At 43.7% G+C, this 27,953-nt stretch overlaps 1 protein-coding gene and 1 pseudogene across 1 annotated transcript; both read right to left on the bottom strand.

Annotated features, from left to right (window-relative positions):
• Nucleotides 1–6,677: 6,677 nt before the first annotated feature.
• On the bottom strand, nucleotides 6,678–8,825 carry zgc:112294 (transmembrane protein 17A). The gene is made up of 5 exons (XM_029761960.1): nucleotides 8,579–8,825; nucleotides 8,284–8,387; nucleotides 8,059–8,172; nucleotides 7,584–7,753; nucleotides 6,678–7,244 (listed from the first exon to the last, which is right to left on the bottom strand). The coding sequence occupies exons 1-5, from the start codon at nucleotides 8,709–8,711 to the stop codon at nucleotides 7,061–7,063; spliced, it is 705 nt and encodes a 234-aa protein (XP_029617820.1). The 5' UTR covers nucleotides 8,712–8,825; the 3' UTR covers nucleotides 6,678–7,060.
• Nucleotides 8,826–9,784: 959 nt separating this feature from the next.
• Nucleotides 9,785–11,546, bottom strand: LOC115200492 (selenoprotein M-like; annotated as a pseudogene).
• Nucleotides 11,547–27,953: the final 16,407 nt, after the last annotated feature.

Genomic DNA, 27,953 nt, shown 5'->3' with positions numbered 1-27,953 from the left:
CATGTCCACATCCCAGTTCAATGCTAACCCTAGCCCTAGTCCTAACCCAAGCTTCATGTCCACATCCCAGTTCAATGCTAACCCAAACCCCAATTTCATGTTCACACCCTGACGCAATCCCAACCCTACCCCTAACTCTAACCCTAGCCATAACCCTAAGAAATGTTCTGATGTACACAGAATTTCAATTTTTAAGTTATTTTACTACGAGTAATACCGTTTGTTTTTCATCTTTGATACTTTGGGGGCCTGCAGTACATAGAAGGGAAGGGTTGAAAGGATTTCAGAACAAATCACGTTTGCATGTTTCTTTCTGAAATTATTGTGTGTGTGTGTGTGTGTGTCCGTGTGTGCGCATGTGCCTGTGTGTGTGTATGTGTGTGTCTGCGATCGTATGTGCATGTGTGTCTGAGTGTGTGAATCAAGCTGTGGATGAATCCATATGAGATCTATTAGTCCAGATGTGTTGTCTCATCGTGAGGAATCCTCTACTGGTTTCGCCCTCAAACCACACGCTCATCAAAACGTCAAGCTCCTTCTGCTCCCTCTTTTAAAAAGAAAACAACACAACAGTCAGAAATGTCACTCACTCTCAAGGTGTCTGATGTTTACATTTAATTGCAGAGAGGTGTTTCCATCCTGGTGAAACTCAGATGAGGTCAATTATTTACTTGTTTTTATGCTGGAATATATCTTCGCGCCCCATCCTGGGCAGTCTTTGGAACCTGCTAGTGTACTGTAGTTGGTAGGACTATCAGCTGAGATATAGATCAATCTAAGATAAGAGCAGTAATCATATGCTCATTGATTGGTGAGCTGCATTAGTTGGGACAGTTGTCCAGAAAGTAGCAGTGGCACTGCAGTAAATGGTTAACTTAAATATAACGTAATACACCAAGTTAAATACAAGCATAAAAAAAACCACAAAAAAATCATTGCAAAAATCGAAATGCTATACACGAAATAGATAAAAAATGTCTGACGCTCAGTTAGCTCATGCATGGCAATATCAGCTAGCCCAGCTGCCCCATTCTGCTGTCATATTCATAATGCAGAACCTTGAGTGGCCATTTAAACCACTGACTAAAGGAAGTGAATTAGTCTGGGCTCTGGCATTCCCCTAACACAGGCAATCTCCCGCTGCCAATCTTCACCTGCATCCCAATACATAATAGGATGGTGTCAAAAACTATCTATTATCTCTGAGCTCAGTGGTAGAGCATTAGAGATGGGATAGAAACAAAGAGTTGACTGAGAAAGGTGTCCATGTTTGGTATTGTCTATACTGAGATTGTGCCTGTGACATATGCACCCTACAAGTTGTAACAATAGTGGAATACATCAGTGGAGGCTCCTCAAAGGAGGAAGGGGAGAACCATCCTACTCAGTGAATTTCATAAAAATCTAAATAGCGGAACATTAAAAAAGTTATCCTTTTGTAATAAACTCTACAAAATATATTCACGTCACCAAATAACTGGTTAAATCACACTGTTTTGCAACAAAGTTCTACAGTAGCCTCAACAGCACTCTGTAGGGTAACACAATGGTGTAGCTGGAGGAGAGCTAGCTTCCTTCCTCCTCTGGGTACATTGACGTCAATACAAAACCTAGGAGGCTTGTGGTTCTCACCCCATTCCATAGACTTACACAGTAATCATGACAACTTCCGGAGGACGTCCTCCAACCTATCAGTGCTGTCTGTATGAACTAACATCTTGTGCATCCATTCAAAGGATCAGAGAATTAATCTAGTACTGAAAGCATAAGCTACAGCTAGCTAGCACTGCAGTGTATAAAATGTGGTGAGTAGTGAGTCAAAGAGAGTAAAATACAAATTAATTTCTTCAAAACTGAAGTGAAAGTATAAGAGAGAGAGAGAAAGATAGAGCTAGCTATATTTCATAAACTTTCCACTTACTTAGCTAGCTATTACAGCTAATTTAGTCTACTCAACATCCTGACAAACAGGGAGGAATGCTATTTATGTTAGCTAAGCTGGCTAAGGTTAGCCAACACTGCAAGTCTTCCAAGTCAAGGTAAGCTTTCGTGTTTAAACATTTATTGCCACAGGGGGCAGCCATGGATTGGATTGTGGGTTTACTAGCGCGTTAGTTCTAGTTTGTTGGCTATAATGTTAATATGGCGACAACAATGTAGGCTGTGTAGCAGTTAGTACTTATGGTATGAAGATTTGGATTGGTTTTTAATCCTGGTCACAGACAGCTGTTGTGTTGTGAACTGAAGTCCACAAGCAAAAGGACAAGGTGAGATGAGGAGATCAAATAGATGCAAAAAGGAATTATATGAGCAAAGTGGTGCTATGAAAATGAACAATGTGTGCGGGTGATCAGGGGTGCATTCATTCACAGGGAGACCATGAGGAAAATGCTATTACACAGGACTACATTTCATAAGCAGGGGTTGGATTGTTCAATAGGCTATATCTGTCAAAAGCCCCTTCTAACATGCATCAGTTGTCCTGATTTTGTCCACATTCTGATTCTGCCAACGTTTGTCAACACGTTTAGAAAATCAAAAGACGCATTGTGATCTGATCGTGATTAGATATTCCTGACCACCTCCGGAGCTAGTCGAAGATGCATCTTATACGGATATCCTTGAAGTGTAAACTGATACGGACAAAGAAAGCTTTTAAATTTGGCCAAAGTCACGGTTGTCCCACCCTCTCAAAAAACACACACACACTCAGATCCAGGAGGCTGTTGTTTCTCATCAGGTTTCACACAGCTCTCACAGCACCGCCACCACATGTCACAGGGATCACATTTGTGATTACCTTCAAGCTGCACCCAATTATAATTAAGAAGAAGACGGGCCTGCTGCCTCAGAAGAGAGAGAGCGAGAGCAAGAGAGAGAAAGAAAGAGCGAGAGAGAGATAGAGAGAAAGAAAGAGCGCGCGAGAGAGAAAGAAATGGCAAGAGAAAGAGAGAGAGAGCGAGTGGGAGAGAGAAAAAAGAGCGAGAGAGAGAGAGAGAGAAAGCAAGAGAGAGAGAGAGAGATTTGACCGTACTCTCTGCAGGGAGATGAATAAAATCTAGAAAAAATACAATAAGAACTATGCTGGGTTCCAGACAGAGAGAGAGACACTCAGACACTCGCAGGTCCATTTCAAAAGGGAAGTGAAAGCACAAGGAGAAACAATATATTTGATGAGGTAGTGAGCAGGCTTTTATTCACCACACTCAGCCAAGGAAAGGCAATTTGATGAGAATCCTGAGAAGCCGGAGTGGCCTGTGTCTAAGATAAATCCTGGAACTCCTTAGGGAATTTTGTAAACTTTTTTTCTCACCACGGTTTCTATTCCATATTCCTTTTCAATGTCAAATGGTGTTCAAACTTAGTAAACATGATTCAGGAGAAGGCCAGGGAGGGCAGGGTCATCTGGTGAGCAGTTTCTCTGGAATAGGGAGAACATGAGGAAAATGCTATTACACAGGACTACATTTCATAAGCAGGGGTTGGATTGTTCAATAGGCTATATCAGTCAGAAGTTCCTTTCATACCTGGTTCTAACATGTGTCCGTTGTCCTGATTTTGTCCATATTCTGATTGAGTCTCTCTCTCTCTTGCTTTCTCTCTCTCTCTCTTTCTCTCGCTCTTTTTTCTCTCTCCCACTCGCTCTCTCTCTCTCTTTCTCTCACCATTTTCTTTCTCTCTCTTGGAGGACCTGAGCCCTAGGACTATGCCTCAGGTCTACCTGGCCTGATGACTCCTTGCTGTCCCCAGTTCACCTGGTCGTGCTGCTGCTCCAGTTTCAACTGTTCTGCCTGCGGCTATGGAACCCTGACCTGTCCACCGGACGTGCTACCTGTCCCAGACCTGCTGTTTTCAACTCTCTAGAGACAGCAGGAGCGGTAGAGATACTCTGAATGATCGGCTATGAAAAGCCAACTGACATTTACTCCTGAGGTGCTGACCTGTTGCACCCTCAACAACTACTGTGATTATTATTATTTGACCCTGCTGGTCACCAATGAACATTTGAACATCTTGGCCATGTTCTGTTATAATCTCCACCCGGCACAGCCAGAAGAGGACTGGCCACCCCTCATAGCCTGGTTCCTCTCTAGGTTTCTTCCTAGGTTCTGGCCTTTCTAGGGAGTTTTTCCTAGCCACCGTGCTTCTACACCTGCATTGCTTGCTGTTTGGGGTTTTAGGCTGGGTTTCTGTACAGCACTTTGAGATATCAGCTGATGTAAGAAGGGCTTTATAAATAAATTTGATTTGATTTGTCAAGAGGTTTAGAAAATCAAAAGACGCATTGTGATCTGATCATGATTAGATCTTCCTGACCACCTCCGTAGCTAGTCGAAGATGCATCTTATCCTTGAAGTGTAAACGAATACGGACAAAGAAAGCTTATAAATTTGGCCAAAATCACGGTTGTCCCGCCCTCTCAAAAAGAATCGCACTGGACAGTTGAATTACGACCATGGTCTTCATTAGAAACTATGCGCCTACTGGACTGTTGTCAGATGCCACAGTCCAATACCACGTCCAGCTCTGAATAAAATAGGCATATTATATTATATAGAAATAAAGATATGCGTAAAGAGATATCATCCAGAATGAGAGAAAAATGGTTCTCATGTTCCCACGTCCAATGCCAACGCAAAATCAAATATTTAAAAACATCATAGGCTACAGTAAGGCCAATGGCTGCAATAGCAGAACTTAGACTGATCTAAAACTGTATTAGTGATCCATGGGACGGACTATGATGGAGTCACTGCAGAAGAGCGCAGTGCATGACAAGTGTATGGTCAGGTATAATATGAATGCCTAATGTTCCACCTGTAGCCTATCTTTAGATCTAGTTTTTCTATTGTGTTATTGACAACGTTTGTTTATGTGTAACTCCGTGTTGTTGTTTTTGTCGCACTGCGTTGCTTTATCTTGGCCAGGTCGCAGTTGTAAATGAGAACTTGTTCTCAACTGGCCTACCTGGTTAAATAGAGGTGAAATAATGTTTTTTTTTTATTAAATAGACAGAATGAACGGTGAATAGTCTTTTAGCATTTTCCAGCTTTCAATAAAGTGCAGAAGATGTCCAAACGGATACATAACGGCGCATAGCTTTCTGGAAGCATGAGCGAGGCCACTGTCCAATATAATGAAGACTTCAAAACGAAGGACTCTTTAGGCTACTTCTAGATGTACACTTTATTCCTTTATGAAGCCATTTGCTTTAGATGTGTGCTCCTTTGCCCTTTTTATCGATTGCACTTTTTATCGTTTTTTTCCCCGTGCATATTTATAATTTGACTACGCGTCTCGCAATAGCTTATCATACTGATGTTCCGTCAGCGAATTATCACTGGTCAATTATTTGGCGGAAATTAAACCAGGGTCGTTCTGCCAGCATGTCACTTTTTTCCCTTTGGTACTGTTTAGCCCTATACTAAAGGTTATTGCAATACAAGATTGCAATTATATAAAGACAACGTATATAAACATCCATGCGTAAAGAACAACCCTGTCCAGACATATTTGGATAATGCGTTGCGCCATTCAGAGATGCACTTTGTAGCCTACTCTGAAACGGAACCTGTTTCTGATTTTAGGGTACATTAGGAGCTAAGAGTCATTTTTATTTATACTGTACAATAATTGTATTTTGTAAACACATCCAGATACTCAGCTAATTTGTGTGGTGACTTTTTTTTAGGGATGGGAGAGATTCTCCTTAAAACTTATTTGTATGGCTGTGGACAGGTCGAGGTCATAGGGATAGTAGTCTATTACGCCCAGCCTTACATCGTTGCATAACAAAAGTAGGCTGTAATGACGAGAGTATAAAAGTATTGACTTTAAAAGTGTGCTATTTTCTCTCAATTGATACAGGTCATGCCATAATAGTGGTCCAAGGCAGTTTGGAATCATTTGCGTACAGGGAGGGGCCATTGAATCTGGTCACAATATGAACGAAGATAAGACACACATTTTATTACCATGTGTAGACGCAACAAATCTCGATCAGATAGTGATCAGATCGTCTTGATCGGCTAGAGAGAGATAAGCTTGACTCGACACACATTGAGGCTGTGATTTCTATTTAGTGATATATAATCATTTTGTTATTTGTAGATAACCTTTAGGATTGGTGGTCGGGTACAAGGTTGCTTGTATGCTGGTTATTAGAAGTTTTTAGTTGAAATGTGTTATTGAAAGAAAACTTTGAAATCTTGGAAGAGAACCACTTTCTTCCTTCTCAAACAAATAACTTGTTGTCTGGTGTATAGGATGGTAATTTAATTAATATTAATTTGAGATGTGTTATCCAGTATATTTTCTAAAGTGCTCTATTAAACTGTGCTGCCATTGTTCCTGTCTCCTTACAGCTTCTGACAGCTTCTAACAAGCTTCTGACAGCTTCTGACCAGCTCCTGACATCTCCTGACATCTCCTGACAGCTTCTGACCAGCTTCTGACAGCTTCTGACAGCTTTTGACAGCTTTTGACAGCTTCTGACCAGCTTCTGACCAGCTTCTGACAAGCTTCTGACAGCTTCTGACCAGCTCCTGACAGCTTCTGACAGCTTTTGACAGCTCCTGACAAGCTACATTTGTATAGACAATCAGAAAGGCTCTCTAACCAGTATCTGTGCAGCATGACAGTTTGTGATTATTCTGCCTTACAAATTGGGACTTTGCGACACTTTTCAGTTTATTACTAACCCCTCTTATGGCCATTCAGTGCCACCATGTGGTTCTAATATGTTATGGCTATCACTACTACCAGTGTCCAATATTTTTTTACACGTGTTTTATATCTAGAAATGAAAACACAACAATTATAAAACAGTGCATCAACTCATCATTTCATAAAGATCACAAAATCCAGCATTATATTTTGCACATCATGGAACACTTCAAAAGCTTCCTCCCTCTTTGGAAAATAATTTCAATGCTGTATTCACAAGAACTCTCTTCCACATTAAACTATTCACCCCTACGCCTTTAACTCCAGATCATACCCCATCTCCCAGTCCCATCCATCCCAGTCACAGCGTTCCTGCTTGTCTCTATGTGCTCTGTCAGTGACTGTGAACGTTATTGCTATGTGGTGGCATGGGCAGAACAGTCCTCCCATAATATGGCATGCCGAAGGCTGGGCTCTTTCCCGCTAGGTGGAGGTGGTGATGGTGGAGGTGATGAAGGTTTTCCACCTCCACAAACTGCCTGAGGTGGAACAGCAGGGTTAACTTCCTGGTCATGGCCCTGAGGGAGAAGAAGAAGAGGAAGAAGCAGCAGCAGCAGAAGAAGAAGGGAGAGAGAAAATAGGAATATATTACATATCATGACTGTCCCTGAACAGATGCCATGACCATTGAAAGGTAAACATAGACTTTTTTCTGCTGTCCACGCTCTGCATGAGATTGATTGATTTTGACAATGTTTTACCACTGACAGTATAGGTCTACATCAGCTTTCCATAGACACTCCTCTGTGATGGCTCCTATATGGCTCAGGTGATAGAGCATGGCACTAGAAACGCTAAGGTTGTGGGTAAAAGCGTCTGATAAATGGCATACAGTACTATACAGTACATCATACTACCTGAGGGCGAAGAAGGAAGCCAGGAGTTCTGAGAGGATGAAGAGGAGGTAGATGGAGTGGACGGCCCTCTCCAGAGGGAGGATGATGATGTCCTCGTCAGTCAGGAAGAAGAGTAGAATGGGCAGCTGGAACAGGAAGGAGATGAGCCAGAACCCAGCCAGCTCTGGCACCTGATCAGAGAGGGAGGAACACAGAGAAAGAGACTGAAGCGACAGAGTGGGAGAGACATAGAGAGAAAGAGACATACACACAGATGTATGACGACACACAGACACACACACAGTCAGAGACTCAGTGGGGCGTCCTAGCCAAGAGTGCGCGCAGTGGGAATGTTTACACACCTACTCACACAGGGTACTTAAACAGGCACTGTATCAGATCAGATATTCATTGAGTTTGTGGGAGAGGGGGAAGACAGTGAAGGAGAGAGGGGGAGAGGAGATGCGTTTCCAGAGAGGAAGCTAGATTCAGTTACCTTCTCTTTGAGGTTTCCGATATAGCCCAGATAGAGCCTGGTGATTTCACAGATGGTAAGCAGAACCACTCCAGTCACAAGTAGAGCCTGGTAGTACCCAGGCAGGTAATACAACTATGACAAGAAAGACATATTGTATTATTGATCTAGGTACTCCATACATAATAAATTGAGCGTAGGGAAACCTTGGGGAAACCTCTGGGAAGTCAGTAGGGAAAAAGCCACCTTTAGATCCAGCATGAGAACAGCAGAGACCCACCAGCATGGGAAATAGAATATGTTGAAGTACAGGATCATCTGAAGGGGTAGGTGAGACACCAACTCATTGACTGGAATATAAAAACATAAAACTATTTATATTTGAAGCTTAGCAATTTGAATTATACAAATGCTTTCCTGAATATACAAACTCTCCAAAAATATATCAAATACTTTCCTAAAACAAAACCCCCAAAAATATTTGACACAGGCATTATACAGCATACAGTACTCCCTATATTCTAGCAGGCAACAGGCCTACCTGTTTTATCATCCTGGTCCTTGTTGTAGTCACTGCTAAAGTCCCCTGTCCTGTTGTTAGTGAACACAGACCCACCGACAGAGGCCAGGCCCATCCGTAGGTTCTGGGGTATGGGGGAGTAGAACACAGGCATTGTGGCCCAATACAACCATGTACCGCTACCACTCTGTGTGTGTCCAGAAAAATGTACGTTATTCTTAAACAAATAGAAACAAAATTGGTGTGTAGAAACAGAAGACAGAGTGTGTGTCCCTGATTGAGGACTACAGGGATTAGTCAGTTAACCAGACAGCAGCGTCTGCTAATCAGATTATCAGAGTGGTGGGAGGAGGAAGACAGGAGATTAGCGCCCTAGACGGACCTAGGAGCGTGGCTGTGATCAGTGTCTCTGTCTCTACGTTATTAGGGTTTAATATGTGGGAGTAGAAAGTATGATGGCAATCAGCGGTTTTCAGATGTCAAATTTAACATTGATAGTGAGAAAACTGAAAATATACTGAACAAAAATATAAATGCAACAATTTCAATGATTTTAGTAAGTTACAGGTAAAGAAGCCGGATATGGAGGATTTGGGCTGGCGTGGTTACACATGGTCTGCGGTTGAGGCCGGTTGGACGTTCTGCTAAATTCTCTAAAACAATGTTGGAGGCGGCTTTTGCTGAAGAAATGAAGATTCAATTCTCTGGAAATAGCTCTGGTGGACATTCCTGCAGTCAGCATGCCAATTGCATGCTCCCTCAAAACTTGAGAGATCTGTGGCATTGTGTGACAAAACTTCACATTTTAGTGTCATTTTATTGCACCCAGCACAAGGTGCATCTGTGTAATAATGCTGTTTAATGAGCTTCTTGATATGGCACACTTGTCATGTGGATGGATTATCTTGGCAAAGAAGAAATGCTCACTAACAAGGGTGTAAACACATGAGAGAAATACATTTTTTTTGTGCGTATGGAACATTTCAGGGATCTTTTATTTCAGCTCATGAAACATGGGACCAACACTTTACATGTTGTGTTTATATTTTTGTTCAGTATACATAAAACAATACACTGAAATAGTTTCAGGATTAATGAAGGTAATCTTTGAAGTCAACATTCTTTTTGGTACGCTAACTGCTATCATTACCTGCTGAAACTCTACTGTACAACGTTTTGTTTGGATGGAAGACAGTATATTATACCACAGAGTCAGCATGAGACACATTCTACGTAACTTGTTTAAACTTTTATTGCCAAATGTATATTTTAAAAGAGACAGTGTGGTAGGCTCTGCTCTGCACAGCTACACCGAGTCGTTTGTTCTCAAATTAGGGCCTGGCTCATGTTGTGGCCTTGGGACCCCTCTCATCATCTGTGACTGGATGCAGTGACAGAGCCTGGCCACCAGATCTCATTCTGCTCACAACTCGTCCCTGGGGGCTCTCAGGGGAAAGTGTTGAAACTCCTCTGGCACCTCCTCTCCCTTCTGAGATCTCTTGTAGAAACCCAGAGAGTCCAGCAGGCTACTGATCTCATCCACCTTCATCTTCTTCACAGGGACAGTCTGATACAAAATGCTTACATTCAGTACAGGCAAGCAACCATGATAACAATAATAACCATAATATCAAGAATAACCATAACAATAATGACCATAATGCAACAGGTTCACAAAAGACAGGAGTTAACATCACATTCTCTTTAACTGTTTCAGACTAGACTGATATGCTCTTGTTTTTTCCTTGTGTAATGTCTTCTTGCAATAGTTAATTATCCCTCCCTAATCTTGTCAGGCTTGAGTCAAGCTCAGGAAAATAGATGTTATTTCCCCAAACATTTTGCTGATAATCTTTGTCTGACACGTACAGTAGATAGCATGTAACACCTTGAATGGGAATCCATATCTGACCTGAACAACCTCATCCTTATCATCATAGAAGATCAGACGTGGATTCTTCTCCTCTCCTGAATCATATTCCAGGTTGTGACTTCAGTGGAAAGGAGAATCAAGGAAAAAACACAATATCCTGAATATCCTTAAACCCAGTCCATCTTTTTCAATGAAGATTCTCCATAAAGCATTCTCTGATGTTCATTCTCTGATTCTCCAGTTTAAGTTCAGGACTAGGCTCATTCTCTGCCTGTAGAATAGAAGAACACTACCAAATTCAAGAACAATCTACTTCTGGATATATTTCCAGTGAGATCAAACATCATTAAACACTGACACATGATGGTTTCAAATAACTGTTTCCCGAAGGCCTGGTTAGACACATTTGTGGTTTGAGGCCAATTCATGCTGGTATAAAACTGGGCTGTCGCTAACACAAATTGTCTTGTTTATCTGGGAGGTTGTGAGAAAATACAAAAAGGCTTTGTAACCATATGAGGTAATGACAACTCAGTACTGTTCAATGCAGACTTGATCTGACAAGAAGCGATCAGCCTGTTACAAATCTACATAGTAACCACAATAAAATGCTACTGCAATGCCCATAACTCTATTTGAAATCTCCACAGAAACCACAACAGAAGGATACTACAATGCCCATCGCTCCATAAGGAACGTATAGAGCTCAGGCATCTTCTTGATGGCTCATCCAACCACACTTGGAGCCTGAGGGAAAGAGGAACAGACAATGAGCATTCGTCATTCACCACGACCACCATGTCAAATGTGCTTCACTACAGTTAGTGTAGCCTTCATGTGTTAACAATAAATACGTGTCCTGCTCCGAAGTATGACGTTTAACCAAGGTAAGTACAGTCATTTCACTAATTGAATCACCACATCGGTTCACATGTAAGACTTACCTTTAGTATGCCCTTGGCTATTACAGGTCTCTCTTCAATAGCTGTATCTGTGACATTTTCTTCAGTCATTCCTGTGGCAGAAAAGGCCAGCGTGAGCAACAAAAAGGCCCACATGTTCGAGCCTAAACCTTGCTTCTTGAGTCTTCAGTGGAGTTCTTTCGACAAATGATAGAAAATTACCTTGGGGGTGAAACTAGACCCCTATGCTCAGGTTGGACTGAACCAGGATGCAGGGCTGAGGGGGGAGAGGGTCCGTTGAAAAATGTTTTCCCATTTTTTTTGGGGGGGGGGGGGGGTTATACTCAATGACAGACATTTTGGGGAATTGTCACCAGATGGTAATAGTACTTGTTCCACTTGGTTTGGATATAAATAAATATGTTAATGAACACTTTCTATCAGGATTGAAACCCCCTGCCTAACTCTGCAAAAGGTCCTCTGTCTCTGTAGTGGTCCACGTAACCCTTCAGCACACCTGTGTCCTTATCACCTTTTCCCAGAGCAGGATGCTGGTGAAAACGCACCTCATGGCACACTGCAGTGCATTTACTACAACTTGTTATACCTATATGTATGACGGTAAAATACACGCTAAACCGTGTACTACAGAGAATAGAGAAACATAGTAAAACAAAATAGATTGAGAGAACTTTCTCCATTTCCCCACAAATAAATACTACATGAAATGGAACAGTATTACATTTAGATTTTAGTCATTTAGCAGACACTCTTATGCAGAGCGACTTACAGTAGTGAATGCATACATTTCATACATTTTTTGTCCGTACTGGTCCCCCGTGGGAATCGAACCCACAACCCTGCCGTTGCAAACACCATGCTCTACCAACTGAGCCACACAGAACCAAGTATAGGTGCAGTATGTCAGGTTAAAGTAAATGGTTACATTAAATAAGCATGCCTTTAATCCTAGAAGTTTTCTTAAAATGCAGTCCAATCCCATGACAACAATACAGTACATGACAAAAGACAAGTGTCTTTAAATAGTAAAACCTGTGCTTTGACTCTATCTAGTAAATCAGCAGAATGTACACTAGGTCACCCCTAGGGGGCACTAACAACTGCTTCTTATTTCCTGGTAGAATTTGCGGGTAAAATGTACTTCCAAATCCTAGCCACAGACAATTATGTTTCCAACAAAAATAAACCATGCCGGATTGGAATGCTGAAGCAAAACCATCTATCTTCCTATATTTTCCAGGCTTGGTCCTTGGAACTTGAGGTTCAGTCCCTACACTTGAACCTCAACGTGTGAAAGCGATGATATGTCAGATGACAGAGCAGTCCCCAATTTAGAAGAGTTTAACAGAGTTTCATCCCCTTGGCTGTGGCCGCAAATCCACAGCCCAAACCGAACAGAACGGAACAGGCCCCTTCCAGCACGGCCTTCATTTGGAAAAGAGTTTACAGCTTTGTCTAATGAACCCAGACGTGTTTCTCGCCATGTAAATTTTCCAGACAAAATTGAGTAGCAGAACAATCAAATTACAATTCATTTTAAAAAAGAGAAAGGGGGAGAAAGAGAGGAGAAGAAAACAGAGAGTAAGAAAGAGAGAGAAAGAAGATAAAAGAGAGAGATGAGAGAAAGAGAAAAAAACAGTAAGAGAGAAAGAGCAAAAGAGAGAAAAGGTGAGAGAAAAAGAGAGAAGATGGGGTGGGGTATCCTTGGCATGCCTCTGTGAGATTAGTACTCTTTATGTGTAGATGCATACCATATGTACTCTCCCTGTGTGTGGTGTAGTGTAGGGCTGCAGTGAGATACAGTAGGTCAGACGGTGATCACTAATTCATGTGAAAAGACAGGGAAAGAAATGCAGTTAAGAGTCATACACACACACACACACACACACACACACACACACACACACACACACACACACACACACACACACCTCCATTCATATCATGTCATATCCTGTTCCCCATTCAACATACACACACGCCTCCATGTCATATCATATCCTGTTCCCGATTCAACATACACACACACACCTACAATCATGTCATATCCTGTTCCCCATAAAACATACACACCTCCATTCATGTCATATAATACACACCTCCATTCATATCATATCCTGTTCCCCATTCAACATACACACACCTTCATTCATATCACACACACACACACACACACACACACACACACGTCAAATCATTTCATATCCTGTTCCCCTTTCAAAATACCTCCATTCATATCCTGTTCCCCTTTCAACATAAAATTCAGCCCAGTGTCAAGCCTAAACAACTTCAGACTGTATGCCCCTATATGCGACAAATCACCATCAGTTTTGTCAAATCTCAGAGTATCGCACCATAATCAAACATAGTATACTTATTTAGGACCGCAGGTATGTCCTTAGCACGTGATCAGACCAGGGACAACCCATGGGCCCTAGTGCTGCCTTATACAGGTATATAGCAACAGAACCTAAAGCAGGATCAAACATCCACCTCAATAAGACTCTTCCCTACCTCCTTCCTATGATGTCAGTGAGTATAATAACCTCCCAGCACACCGTCCTGTACACCGTGCATAATGTTGGAAACCAAACGGAAGGCCCCCTCTCTTCTCCCAACAGGGCCGGTTCTGCAGGCCCCTGTCTCTCCCTCTCTGTGTGTGTATATGTTTGTGTGGGTCCATCCTGTCTCCTGCCTTAGATTCCTCACACTCAGCAGTCATCGGGGCTTGTTATACAGACACTAATGTGGCACTGCAGCAGTTGGGAAGCTTTCCCTACAGTAACAGGGGTTGTGTTTTTGATTCTGTCTGGACCCTCAGTGCTGCAGAGGAACTAAGGCATCCCTCCATGTCTCTGTCTGCTGCCTGTAAACCGGTAAAACATTGTAGTAGTAGGATGGTAAGGGTAGGTCATGAAACAGGGTTGCACACCAGGGGGGGACGGGACTAGTCATTAGTCTCCACAGCTACACAAAAGGTCAAGAGTACACTGGGGAGACCATGGGGGGGATTGACATCATGGTGGATGCGGGAGCTTTGTGATGATCGATGTCCTGTCCAGCCGCTGACCCTGTCCGAGAGGCTATGGGACAGATTACCACTGCCCACTCTGATATCAGGCTGCTAATGGAAAACACATGGCTGTGTGTGTGTGATAAATACATGGTTGGGACACACACACACCAGCCAGGTCGCTCAAGATCCACAATGAAATTCAATGTCGGTCCAGGTAAGAAGCACATTGTTGTACCTGGTGGAAGTAATCTCCCAGTGAGTGCTATTTACTATAAAGTAGTCTTGGGTTTATCCGCAAACTCTCATGTTCAATCCTAATGCTAGGGACACATTTTTTATGTTTTGGTTTTAACCCTATCCCAAACATTAACCCTTAACGATTTGGAATTAATGCCTAAACCCTGGAAATGTGATGTTTATGGACAAATGTCAGATTCTGCAGTGAGACAGAGCTTGTTAGACACACTAACAGTTTTGACTTGAGGTTATTTTGAATAATAATATAAACACATAATGAGCTCTGGTTCCTCCAGAAAAGTCCTGTACCTCGGGCCTAAAACAGTCCAGCCCGGTAAAGGAGTTCAGGGAACTCAAGTGACCTTAGTCACGCAATGTTTGTCCTTTCATACAAGTGTAGCGTAAACCCAGTATCAATCATTCAATCAAAATAACAATTATTTTACCACACAACCATAAAGCGTATCAAACCTTAATAAGTCCTCAACTACAACTAACTACATAAATCATCACGGTATACATCACCCCAAAACAAATGAAATACCGTTACAACCTTTTTGTATGTCAGTCGGTCAGTCAGACAATCCAATCCGCCAACAGCTCTCCAGCGGAGAAAGGCCACGAAGAACAGTGGAGATGTGTAGTCCAACAGACGCAGAGTGGATCCGATCCTGGGTAAACTTGCTATTGGGCTACAAAGCACACTTTTAAATACAACAAAACAAACGGAAGAGAAGCTTTGGAACTGAGGGTTGAACACACCCTCGTTCGCGTCTCCATCATAACCCCAGTTTTGCGCAGCTGATGCTGGCTATTTAATTGGGAATTAAAGGGGAAGCGCCCTATTGGAAGGAGAAGTAATGAGACGGTTCAGACAAATTCAGGGCCGTCACACACCCCCTCCCCTGGAAAAAGCCAACCATTGCCCTGGAAGGCACATCTTGGTCTGGGAAACCGAGAAAAGTCTCAATTTCCTCTTCAAAGATATCCAGGACCTTGCGGCGCTCAATCTCCTCCAATTCCTCGGCCGAGGGGTAACAGGCCTTAAGGCGTGAGACATGGACAACGCGCATATTTTCACCTGTGTCCTCTTTCACCACTCGGTAGTTCAGAGGGCCCATCTGCTCCACAATCCTATATGGTCCTTGCATTTAGGAGTGAGCTTGGCCAAGAAGAATTGTTCAGCTTTTGAGTAAGGATGAGAGCGAAGCCACACCCGATCACGAAGCTGGAACTGCATGTCTCGTCTGTTCTTATCATAATTTCTCTTCTGCTTGAGTCGAGCCTGGATCATGTTCTTTGAGACAAGAGCTCTCAAGTCGTGGAGATGGACTACCTGGTCATAGCATGCAGAATCTGGAGTAAGCTGCTGGGGCTGTAGCACCATATCCAAGGGTCCTTATAGGGGAAGACTCAGATTCAGCTCTGCAGGGGTGACTCCAGTGGACTCTTGCACAGCAGAATTCAGAGCAAATCGAAACTCGTGAAGGTGCTTGTCCTGGTTCCCTACATAGGAAGCAACCATTAAATCGAACCTTGAAGACACTCTCTCCGTGAGGTTGATCTGTGGGTGATAGGCCGTGGGCAACTTCTGTCTCGGGTTCCATCTTTGGCAGGTCTCCTCAAAGAGATCAGAGACGAATTGGGAACCTCGATCAGACAGGATGTAAATCAGGCACTCCCCAGTGAGTCAGGATCTCTTTCGTAAGGATGTTAGAGACGGTCCTCGCTGTGGCCTGACGGAGGGCAAAGAGCTCCACCCACTTGGAATAGTAATCAACAAAAACAAGCATGTACACATTCTGATTGGAGCTTCTAGGAAATGGACCCATCAAATCCACTCCTAACATTTCCCAAGGTTGGGTAACCACCATTTGCTGTAACTTGCCAGCAGGCTTTCTACCTTCTGGTTTGTACATTTGACAAACCTGACAGTTTCGGATGTGTGACTTCACATCCATACTCAGATGTGGCCAGTACAGTAATGCTTGCAACTGCTTGTAGGTTTTGAACCTGCCCAAATGACCAGCTAATGGGTCTTCATGGAAATGTTGCAGCAGTTGAAGGCGTAGAGTTTCAGGTATGTACATTTGGTAGAGTGGTCTGTGAGGTAGTTGTACAACTCGGTAGACTGTCTTCAATGATGGTCAGCTTTGTGGTAGGATTGACCATCTTTTCTCCATCTTCCAGGATAGTCTGGTACAAAGCCTGTACTTCTGGATCATCCGGTTGGGCTTTCCAAATGGCCTCATCAGAGATGGGAAAGTCAGTTTTGGGTGAGTCTCGACAGGACAGTAGCACATGTAAGATGAGGGCCACCATTACCACCAGTAGGAGCTCTAGATAAGGCGTCTGGAACAGTGTTGTATTTTCATTTCCTGTATTCTACTGCAAAGGTGAACTCTTGCAACCGTAGAGCCCATCTGATGAGTCTGGTACTTGGTTTGTTGGTCTTGAACACCCAAACAAGGGAGGAATGGTCAGTGAGCACAGTGAAGTGTCTTCCTTCCAGGTAGTACCTCCACTTTTCCAAAGCCCAAACAACTGCAAGGCACTCTTGCTCGGTTGTGGAGTAGTTCCGTTCTAGCACTTCTTCAGTGCCAAGTCCAGTCTGTTGGACTAGGACAGCACCAAGTCCAACATCACGTGCATCAGTGTAAACAACAAAAGGGCAGTCAAAGTTGGGATGACCCAAAATGGGAGGTGTAACGAGGTGTCGTTTCAGGGTTTCAAAGGAGGTCTGGCACTCTACCGTCCATTGGAATTTTGCTCCTTTTCGCTTCAATGCGTTGAGTGGTTCTACCACCTGGGAGAAGTGCGACACAAACCGATGGTACCATCCAGCCATCCCAAGGAACCGTTGAAGGGCCTTGAGTGTGGTTGGCACAGGGAAGTCTTGTACAGCCTTGTCTTTTCAGGATCCACATGAATGCCGTCAAAAGACAATATGGCCAAGGAACTTCAGGGAGGTTTAGCAGAAGTTGCTCTTCTTCATGTCAGACCAGCTTCATGTCAGATCAGCTTCTCTTAGCTTGTCCAACACGGCTTGAAGATCTCGAAAGTGTTGTTCTCTGGTCTGGGAGTAGACAATTATATTGTCCAGGTAGACAAAACAGATCTTCCCTTTGAGCTCACCTAACGCAATCTCCATGAGTCTTATGAAAAGTGGCAGGTGCATTCTTTAACCCAAAAGGCATCACCTTAAAGGAAAACAAGCCCTCAGCACAGACAAAAGCAGTCTTGTCCTTGCTTTCCTGGTCCATCTCAACCTGTCAATAACCACTATTGAGGTCAAGGGTAGTGAACACAACAGCGCCAGACAATGATTCCAGGATCTCTTGGATGGTGGGAAGAGGATAGGCATCAGTCTGGAAAACATTGTTGGTCTTCCTATAGTCCACACAAAATCTAAGACCACCAGTCTTTTTTTGAGATGAGGACAACAGGAGCAGCCCAGGGAGAGGAGGAACGTTCAATTATATCGTGTCAACATATCATTCATTTTTTATTTAACCAGGTAGGCAAGTTGAGAACAAGTTCTCATTTACAATTACGACCTGGCCAAGATAAAGCAAAGCAGTTCGACACATACAACAGAGTTACACATGGAGTAAAACAAACATACAGTCAATAATATAGTAGAAGTCTATATACAATTTGAGCAAATGAGGTGAGATAAAGGAGGTAAAGGCAAAAAAGGCCATGGTGGCAAAGTAAATACAATATAGCAAGTAAAACACTGGAATGGTAGATTTGCAGTGGAAGAAAGTGCAAACTAGAAATAATGGGTGCAAAGGAGCAAAATAAATAAAATACAGTAGGGGAAGGGGTAGTTGTTTGGGCTAAATTACAGATGGGCTATGTACAGGTGCAGTGATCTGTGAGCTGCTCTGACAGCTGGTGCTTAAAGCTAGTGAGGGAGATAATTGTTTCCAGTTTCAGAGATTTTTGTAGTTCGTTCCAGTCATTGGCAGCAGAGAACTGGAAGGAGAGGCGGCCGAAGGAGGAATTGGCTTTGGGGGTGACCAGAGAGATATACCTACAGGTGGGTGCTGCTATGGTGACCAGTGAGCTGAGATAAGGGGGAACTTTACCTAGCCGGGTCTTGTAGAGGACCTGGAGCCAGTGGGTTTGGTGACAAGTATGAAGCGAGGGCCAGCCAATGAGAGCGTACAGGTCGCAGTGGTGAGTAGTATATTGGGCTTTGGTGACAAAACGGATGGCACTGTGATAAGACTGCATCCAATTTATTGAGTAGGGTATTGGAGGCTATTTTGTAAATGATGTCGCCGAAGATCGGTAGGATGGTCAGTTTTACAAGGGCATGTTTGGCAGCATGAGTGAAAGATGCTTTGTTGTGAAATAGGAAGCCAATTCTAGATTTAACTTTGGATTGGAGATGTTTGATGCAAGTCTGGAAGGAGAGCTTACAGTCTAACCAGACATCTAGGTATTTGTAGTTGTCCACATATTCTAAGTCAGAACTGTCCAGAGTAGTGATGCTGGACGGGCGGGGAGGTGCAAGCAGCGATCGGTTGAAGAGCATGCATTTAGTTTTACTTGTATTTAAGAGCAGTTGGAGGCCACGGAATGAGAGTTGTATGGCATTGAAGCTCGTCTGGAGGGTAGTTAACACAGTGTCCAAAGAAGGGCCAGAAGTTTTCAGAATGGTGTCGTCTGCGTAGAAGTGGATCAGAGACTCACCAGCAGCAAGAGCGACATCATTGATGTATACAGAGAAAAGAGTCGGCCCAAGAATTGAACCCTGTGGCACCCCAATAGAGACTGCCAGAGGCCCGGACAACAGGAAATGTTGTCCGATTTCACACACTGAACTCTGAGAAGTAGTTGGTGAACCAGGTGAGGCAATCCTTTGGGAAACCAAGGCTATTGAGTCTGCCGATGAGGTGATTGACAGAGTCTAAAGCCTTGGCCAGGTCAATGAATACGGCTGCACAGTATTGTTTCTTATCGATTGCGGTTAAGATGCCGTTTAGGACCTTGAGCGTGGCTGAGGTGCACCCATGACCAGCTCTGAAACCAGCTTGCATAGTGGAGAAGGTGCGGTGGGACTCAAAATGGTCGGTAGTCTGTTTGTTGACTTGGCTTTCGAAGACTTTAGAAAGGCAGGGTAGGATAGATATAGGTCTGTAGCAGTTTGGGTCAAGAGTGTCCCCCCCTTTGAAGAGGGGGATGACCGCAGCTGCTTTCCAATCTTTGGGAATCTCAGACGACACGAAAGAGAAGTTGAACAGGCTAGTAATAGAGGTTGCAACAATTTCGGCAGATCATTTTAGAAAGGGTCCAGTTTGTCTAGCCCGGCTGATCCAGATCCAGATTTTGCAGCTCTTTCAGAACATCAGCTGACTGGATTTGGGAGAAGGAGAAATGGGGAAGGCTTGGGCGAGTTGATTAATGAATTAATGAGTCCCTTTTGGATGATTAGCGTGGCTGGGGACAAACGATATGGCTTCTGCTTGATCGGCATTTCCTGTGTAAGGAATATTTTGTACTTCAGGAGCCTGGTGCATCCTAGCTTTGAAGTACATACATCAGCGTTATTCTGCAGCTGTTCCAACATCCTTAACTCCTCTGGTTTTCCAGCTGAGCTCTTCTCACAGCCTGTAAAAGAAGATCATCAGAAGGATTATCAAGGATTAGTGGTACCGGAGCCACGGCACAGAAGACTGCCACATTTGAACCCCAATCATGTAACTTTGTAGATTCTGATTGGAAGAAATAGTCCTTTGTGGCTCAGTTGGTAGAGCATGGTGTTTGTAATGCCAGCGTTGTGGGTTTGATTCCCACGGGGGATCAGGCAGTGACTTGTGGGGTTTCAGCTCTGGTCAATGCACCCAGAGTAGGATGGTCCTTCCTGCGAAGGGAGTTAGGTGTGTTGGCCTGTTGTGATGTGGTTTCTGGAAGGGTTTACTTGATACTGTCTAGGACATGTAGCTGAAGAATATCATTTTTGGCTACATCTCCAACAGAACATGGGAAGGTCTTGGCTGGAGACTCTGGCTGTTGTTGATGGTCTGGCTTGGGTAACTGTTTGGGTGTCTGTTTCTTTCTCTGTTCATATTGCTGTTGGCATTCTCTGTCCTTCTCGAACTCCTGTCCCAGTCGAACCAGTCCATCGACAGTGGTGACTCTTTCTCAGAGTTGACTGGCTAGTATAGGGTTGATGTTCAAGATCAACTTAATGACCTCTTCCTCCTCAATGCCAGGTTTCCACCTTCTGCACAGGGAGTGGTAACCGTATGCAAAGTCACGGATACTCTCTCGCTCTCTTTGCACTCGATTCCTGACTCTGTCTGCCAGCTCATCTGTGTAGTCCTCAGACAGAAATGCAGAGGAAAACCTGGCCTCAAAGTCAGCCCAGGAGGTAGTGGTGAGACGTGCCACATCCCACCAGTCTCGAGCTGTCTCATGCAACACATTCCTCAATGTGGCAAGGAGTTCTTCGTCAGCCAGGGGATTGAGGGCAAGAAAGTCAGGACATCTTTCCAGATACATTAGCGGATCAGGACTGTCATCCTTTTTCCCCCCAAAGGTGGGTAATTGCAATTTAATGGGCATCGCCCCCACATGACGTCTACTCAAATCACCATGAACAAGAGAGCTAGAAGGGATTGAAGAAGTTATCAGACCATGAAAATGAACACCAGGATGCATGGTGGATTGCATCCTGCAAGGGGTGGCTGCAGAATGGCCTTGTCTTGGCGGTTCTGAGGTGCCAGCTTGGCCCTCAGTGGTCTGAACAGAAGTGGATACCAAAGAAGCTAAAGAGCAAAGGGGTTGTGCCTAACGGAGGCCGTGTCAACAGACACGTCATCCAACATTTTAACACATTTAGAGAGCTCTGTCTGCAAGTGGTCTACAGTGTTAACCAGAGGAGAGAAAAAAATAACAGAATTAACGTCCTTGAGCACCTCAGTGTGATGATGTTGCAGGCGCCACTGGAGAGAGGTAGTGAGTTGGTTTCGTTGGTAGTCAAACTGCCTGTTCATGTCACCAGTAATTTCCCGTCTTCCACTCTCACTGAGCTCTGTCAGCGTGTGGGTTAGAGTGCTCAGTGAGTTTCTGAATTCCATGGCACTGTTGTTGCTCTTCGCTCAGACATTTGAATTTATGGTGGATTAGAGTTTGGAGATGTTGAGTCCGACAAATAAAAGGATGTCACCTTGAAGTTGTAAGACCACAACCACTGGACATAAACCAGACAATGGAGGAAGGTTGGGTGTCAGAGCGAGGGCTAGCTCAGTACTTCCACACAGATCCATGTCAATAAGAGAGTAACTGGTTAGACCTCCTGTGGTCCAGACCGAGCATTCAGATTCCCAGGGCTCTGGCCCAAAACAACTCCATTATTTCCATTCACATTATGATTTGTATTGTTGGCTCGATGGTCAGAATGGCCCTGTGTATTCCCATTGAAAGGTATGATATGGATGAGCACATTTTCTTGGGGTGAATCCATTGTTTTAATTCCACACAAAAGATTTGCTTTTGTTATTTCTCAATGTTAAGGTCCCATCTGGGGTGCCATTTTTATGTAACGGTTTTGACTTGAGGTTATTGTTTATAGGGGTGCCAGGTAGGTTGTGCCTACCAGAGAAAACATTGGTTTCTCCTTTTGGTTTGGGAGGGAATGAGTCCCATCTGGTCCGGCAAGTCTACACCAATACAAAGGACTCATGTAAAAGTCAGGCTTGACATACACTTTTCATAAACCCTTAAAACATTGGAAATAACTTCAAAACAACGGTATTCCTTTGCATGGGTTGTATTACCAACATAAATGATTACACACATAATAATAACACATAATGAGCTCCGGTTCCTCCAGAAAAGTCCTGTACCTCGGGCCTAAAACAGTCCAGCCCTGTAAGGGAGTTCAGGGAACTCAAGTGACCTTAGTCACGCAATGTTTGTCCGTTCATACAAGTGTAGCGTAAACGCAGTATCAATCATACAATCAAAATAACAATTATTTTACCACACAACCATAAAGCGTATCAAATCTTAATAAGTCCTCAACTACAACTAACTACATAAATCATCACGGTATACATCACCCCAAAACAAATGAAATAGCATATACAAAAAGGTTGTGGTCAGTCAGACAATCCAATCCACCAACAGATCTCCAACGGAGAAAGGCTACAAAGAACAGTGGAGATGTGTAGTCCAACGGACGCAAAGAGTGGATCCGATCCTGGTAAACTTGCTATTGGGCTACAAAGCACACTTTTAAATACAACAAAACAAACGGAAGCGACGCTTCGGGAACTGAGGGTTGAACACACCCTCGTTCGTGTCTCCATCACAACCCCAGTTTTGCGCAGCTGATGCTGGCTATTTAATTGGGAATTAAAGGGGAAGTGCCCTATTGGAAGGAGATGTACTGAGACGGTTCAGACAAATTCAGGGCCGTCACAACACACACACACACACACACACACACACCCTGTAGTCTCCAAAGCAGTGACTCCCTCACTGTGTTCAGTCAGAGAGTCAAATGGCCATTATTAAACCCTGGAGTCTCCAAAGCAGTGACTCACCCTCCTTGTGTTCCAATCAGAGAGTCAGATAGCCATTATTAAACCCTGGAGTCTCAGGCAGAACACTGGGAGGGCAGACGGAGAGCTGTATCATCTCAGGCAGAACACTGGGAGGGCAGATGGATAGCTGTATCATCTCAGGCAGAACACTGAGAGGGCAGACGGAGAGCTGTATTGTCTCAGACAGAACACTGGGAGGGCAGACAGAGAGCTGTATTGTCTCAGACAGAACACTGGGAGGGCAGACAGAGAGCTGTATTGTCTCAGACAGAACACTGGGAGGGCAGACAGAGAGCTGTATTGTCTCAGACAGAACACTGGGAGGGCAGACAGAGAGCTGTATTGTCTCAGGCAGAACACTGGGAGGGCAGATGGATAGCTGTATCATCTCAGGCAGAACACTGGGAGGGCAGACGGAGAGCTGTATCATCTCAGGCAGAACACTGAGAGGGCAGACGGAGAGCTGTATCATCTCAGGCAGAACACTGGGAGGGCAGACAGAGAGCTGTATCGTCTCAGGCAGAACACTGAGAGGGCAGATGGAGAGCTGTATTGTCTCAGCAAATTAATCCTGGATATAGAGGGTATGAAAAACCATGACTTGGCTGGAAAGGGAGAGAGGGAGAGAATGATAAGGTAAGATGGATCTAGTTAGAGAAGGGGACAGCCTGAGAGGGGAAAACCTGACATACGTTTTAGTAACAATTCTTGGCACAGAAAAGAGTTCAAAGAACGATTGCATGTCGTACATGTACAATGTACACAAGGTGTTCAACCGCTTCAGGCTTAAGTGTAAGTATTAGAATGCTTTGATTAGATTTACTCTAGGACCATTGCTTCAGTGAATAAAAATATACACTCTGTTGCTCTGAATCGTTTCCCTTTTCCCGGTTTTGGATAGAAGAGAGCTGAATCTTGTGATCCTTTTGGAGCATAGTGAGGTTCTTTACTCAAAAGCTCTGGGCCTAAATCTGGAATATGTGAAAACTGAAACATGGCTAGAGACACACTGTTCAGCCTCCTCTACATACAGTAGATAGTGGATGGGGGTGTGGGAAGAGAGATGGAATGAGGGAAAGAGAGGGAAAGAGGGTGTGAGGATAAAGAGAGAGAGAGATAAAGCAAGCGAGAGAGAGAAAGTAAGTGAGAGAGAAAGGTAAGGAAGGAACAGTGAGAAAGAGAGAAGGGGGAGAGAGAGATGGAAAAGGAAGAAACTGACGTGTTTTCTACAAGACTCAGATCTCCTTAATACACTCTCAGCAGAAGTATGCTGACAAAAGGGGAAAAATACATTTAAGCAATTTAATGTTCCAGACAAGTGTTTTCACACCCCTCTCTTTCCACCAGAAAACATTCTGGATGGAGAGGGACTGTAGATAGATTCATTGTATCCTCAATTATTCACATTCATCTGTAATGCCATGTTTACATCAAGATGAGATGATAAACTAACGAATTATACAAGCATAATTGCCAGCTAAGTGTCTGTGTTACAGAAGTGGTGTCGTTGAATGTTAATAGTGTGCTGAGTTTACTGTCTCTTTGCATGTCACAACTTTGTTCGCCTACGCTATAAATGCCTTGTAGTTTCAGTAAAGCTAGCCCACGCTTTAAAAGCCTTGTAGTTTCAGAAGAGCTAGCCTACGCTACAAATGCCTTGTAGTTTAAGTAGAGCAGATCTAATTTAGTTGTCATTTGCAGAAAAGGCACAATACTGATGATTCAGTGAAAGAGGAATATCTCATCAGTTGTCCAACTGAATGTATTCAACTGAAATGTGTCTTCCGCTTTTAACCCAACCCCTCTGAATCAGAGAGGTGCTGCCTTATTCGACATCCACAGCGCCCAGGGAACAGTGGGTTAACTGCCTTTCTCAGGAGCAGAATGACAGATTTTTACTTCGTCAGCTCGATCCAGCAAGTTTCTGGTTACTGGCCCAACGCTCTAATCACTAGGCTACCTGCCGCCCACTTCAATGTCTGCTGACACTTCAAAGCTCACATGTAGCTTAATTACGTTATTACAGACTTATTTTAAACACTAATTATTCACTCCTAATCCCTTTATGTCTTTCTATGATGCATAGCTACATCATAATGCACATTAGTGATTTAGAAAACGAAAGTAAAGTGTTGTCGAATGTCTATCTGGGAGGTCATGCAATCTGGTTGTAGTCAACCAACAATGGCTACAGAATGTCAGAATGTTCTATTTAAGTGTGGTGCCATTGTAAGGGATTTTTGAGGTAATTTTAAAATACTGTTATAAATCACGAAGTGAGTAGATGGCACTGGAAATATATAAACACACATGGGATCCAAGTGCTACTTCCTTATGGTGATACCCTGACCTCAGCAAGGGGTGGTTAGTGTTTGTGTGTGTTTGTGTCTGTGTTTATGTGTTTGTGGTTTAGGATGAGGGGAAACGCCAGTTCCATTTCCAGTAAAGGTAATCTCATAAACTCTCCAAAAAAAGAAACGCTCTCTCACTGTCAACTGCGTTTATTTTCAGAAAACTTAACATGTGTAAATATTTGTATGAACATAACAAGATTCAACAACAGACATAAACTGAACAAGTTCCACAGAAGAAAAAAAAATGTGTCCCTGAACAAGGGGGGGGGGGGTGGAATCAAAAGTAACAGTCAGAATCTTCTGTGGCCACCAGCTGCATTAAGTACTGCAGTGCATCTCCTCCTCATGGACTGCACCAAATTTTCCCGTTCTTTCTGTGAGATGTTACCCCACTCTTCCACCAAGGCACCTGCAAGTTCCTAGACATTTCTGGGGGGAAATGGCCCTAGCCCTCACCCTCCAATCGAACAGGTCCCAGACGTGATCAATGGGATTGAGATCCGGGCTCGTCGCTGGCCATGGCAGAACACTGACATTCCTGTCTTGCAGGAAATCACGCACAGAACGAGCAGTATGGCTGGTGGCATTGTCATGCTGGAGGGTCATGTCAGGATGAGCCTGCAAGAAGGGTACCACATGTGGGAGGAGGATGTCTTCCCTGTAACGCACAGCGTTGAGATTTCCTGCAATGACAACAAGCTCAGTCCAACGATGCTGTGACACACCGCCCCAGACAATGACGCACCATCCACCTCCAAATCGATCCCGCTCCAGAGTACAGGCCTCGGTATAACGCTTATTCCTTCGACAATAAACGCGAATCCAAGCATCACCCCTGGTGTGACATAACCGCGACTCGTCAGTGAAGAGCACTTTTTGCCAGTCCTGTCTGGTCCAGGGACGGTGGGTTTGTGCACATAGGCAACGTTGTTGCCGGTGATGTCTGGTGAGGACCTGCCTTACAACAGGCGTACAAGCCCTCAATCCAGCCTCTCTCAGCCTATTGCGGACAGTCTGAGCACTGATGGAGGGATTGTGCGTTCCTGGTGTAACTCGGGCAGTTGTTGCCATCCTGTCCTGTCCCGCAGGTGTGATGTTCAGATGTACCGATCCTGTGCAGGTGTTGTTACATGTGGTCTGCCACTGCAAGGATGATCAGCTGTCCGTCCTGTCTCTCTGTAGCGCTGTCTTAGGCGTCTCACAGTACGGACATTGCAATTTATTGCCCTGGCCACATCTGCACTCCTCTTGTCTCCTTGCAGCATGCCTAAGGCATGTTCACGCAGATGATCAGGGACCCTAGGCACCTTTCTTTTGGTGTTTTTCAGAGTCAGTAGAAAGGCCTCTTTAGTATGCTACGTTTTCATAACTGTGGCCTTAATTGCCCACCGTCTGTAAGCTGTTAGTGTCTTAATGACCGTTCATTAATTGTTTATGGTTCATTGAACAAGCACAGGAAACAGTGTTTAAACCCTTTACAATGAAGATCTGGGAAGTTATTTGGATTTTTACGAATTATCTTTGAAAGACAGGGTCCTGAAAAAGGGACGTTTCTTTTTTTGCTGAGTTTAGTTACTGCAGCTCCACATGTTGAAATGTATCATAAATGACATTGCAAGTGTATTAAGCACTGTATTGGCCATGTTCGAGAGCATCAAGACTGGGATGTATCATGTGACTGACTGAATTATCTACAAATTATATTGAGTAGTTATTTATGATGCAAGGTGATTTGTAGATTAGTCAGTCTCGCCTCGTCTTTAAAGTCGGCTGCAAAGTCGAAAACGCCCAATGTCTCTTGCTGTAAGACATGTTGCCATGAACATCAGACAGTAACAACCTTTTCAAAGCAGTGCTTAAATAATGTTAAAGTAAATTATACTGAAACAACTTACCAGACAATTACTTCGGGCAATACAGTATCTGATCATAAAAGAACAAAAAGGACCACATGTGGAGCAGTCAAACATCCATCATACTGCATATGAAGTATGACTCAGTGTCAAAGACTGTTTCCATTGCATCCAACAAATGCTTCTTATGATTTAGCTGTTCTTAAGATACACTATTACAAAAGAAGGTTCCACCTGGACCCTTAAAGAGTTCTTGAATTGTCCCAATAGCAGAAACTTCTGAAAATTAAGAGAACCCTTTCATTAATACAATGTTTTGAATAGAACCTTTTTCAACACCAAAGGTTTCTATAGGGAACCAAAAATAGTTCTGCTATGGGGACAAACCCTTTTTTTCTAGAAGTGTGACTTTCTTTGTATCCCCTTAGGCTAGAGGCCTTGTGTATATCTTAACCTGTAGTGCCCCCTCAATGTTGAAATACTCTGCTTCGTCCAATATGTCAGCCTACAAGTAGTACATGTCAAACAGTGGAGCTCACTCTAATACCGATAACTTATGGGGAGATATAAAACATG

This window comes from Salmo trutta, chromosome 9, assembly GCF_901001165.1.
Source record: "Salmo trutta chromosome 9, fSalTru1.1, whole genome shotgun sequence".
Taxonomy (NCBI): domain Eukaryota; kingdom Metazoa; phylum Chordata; class Actinopteri; order Salmoniformes; family Salmonidae; genus Salmo; species Salmo trutta.
The sequence above is the reverse complement of the archived record's forward strand: the minus strand, read 5'-3'. Positions and strand labels throughout refer to the sequence as shown.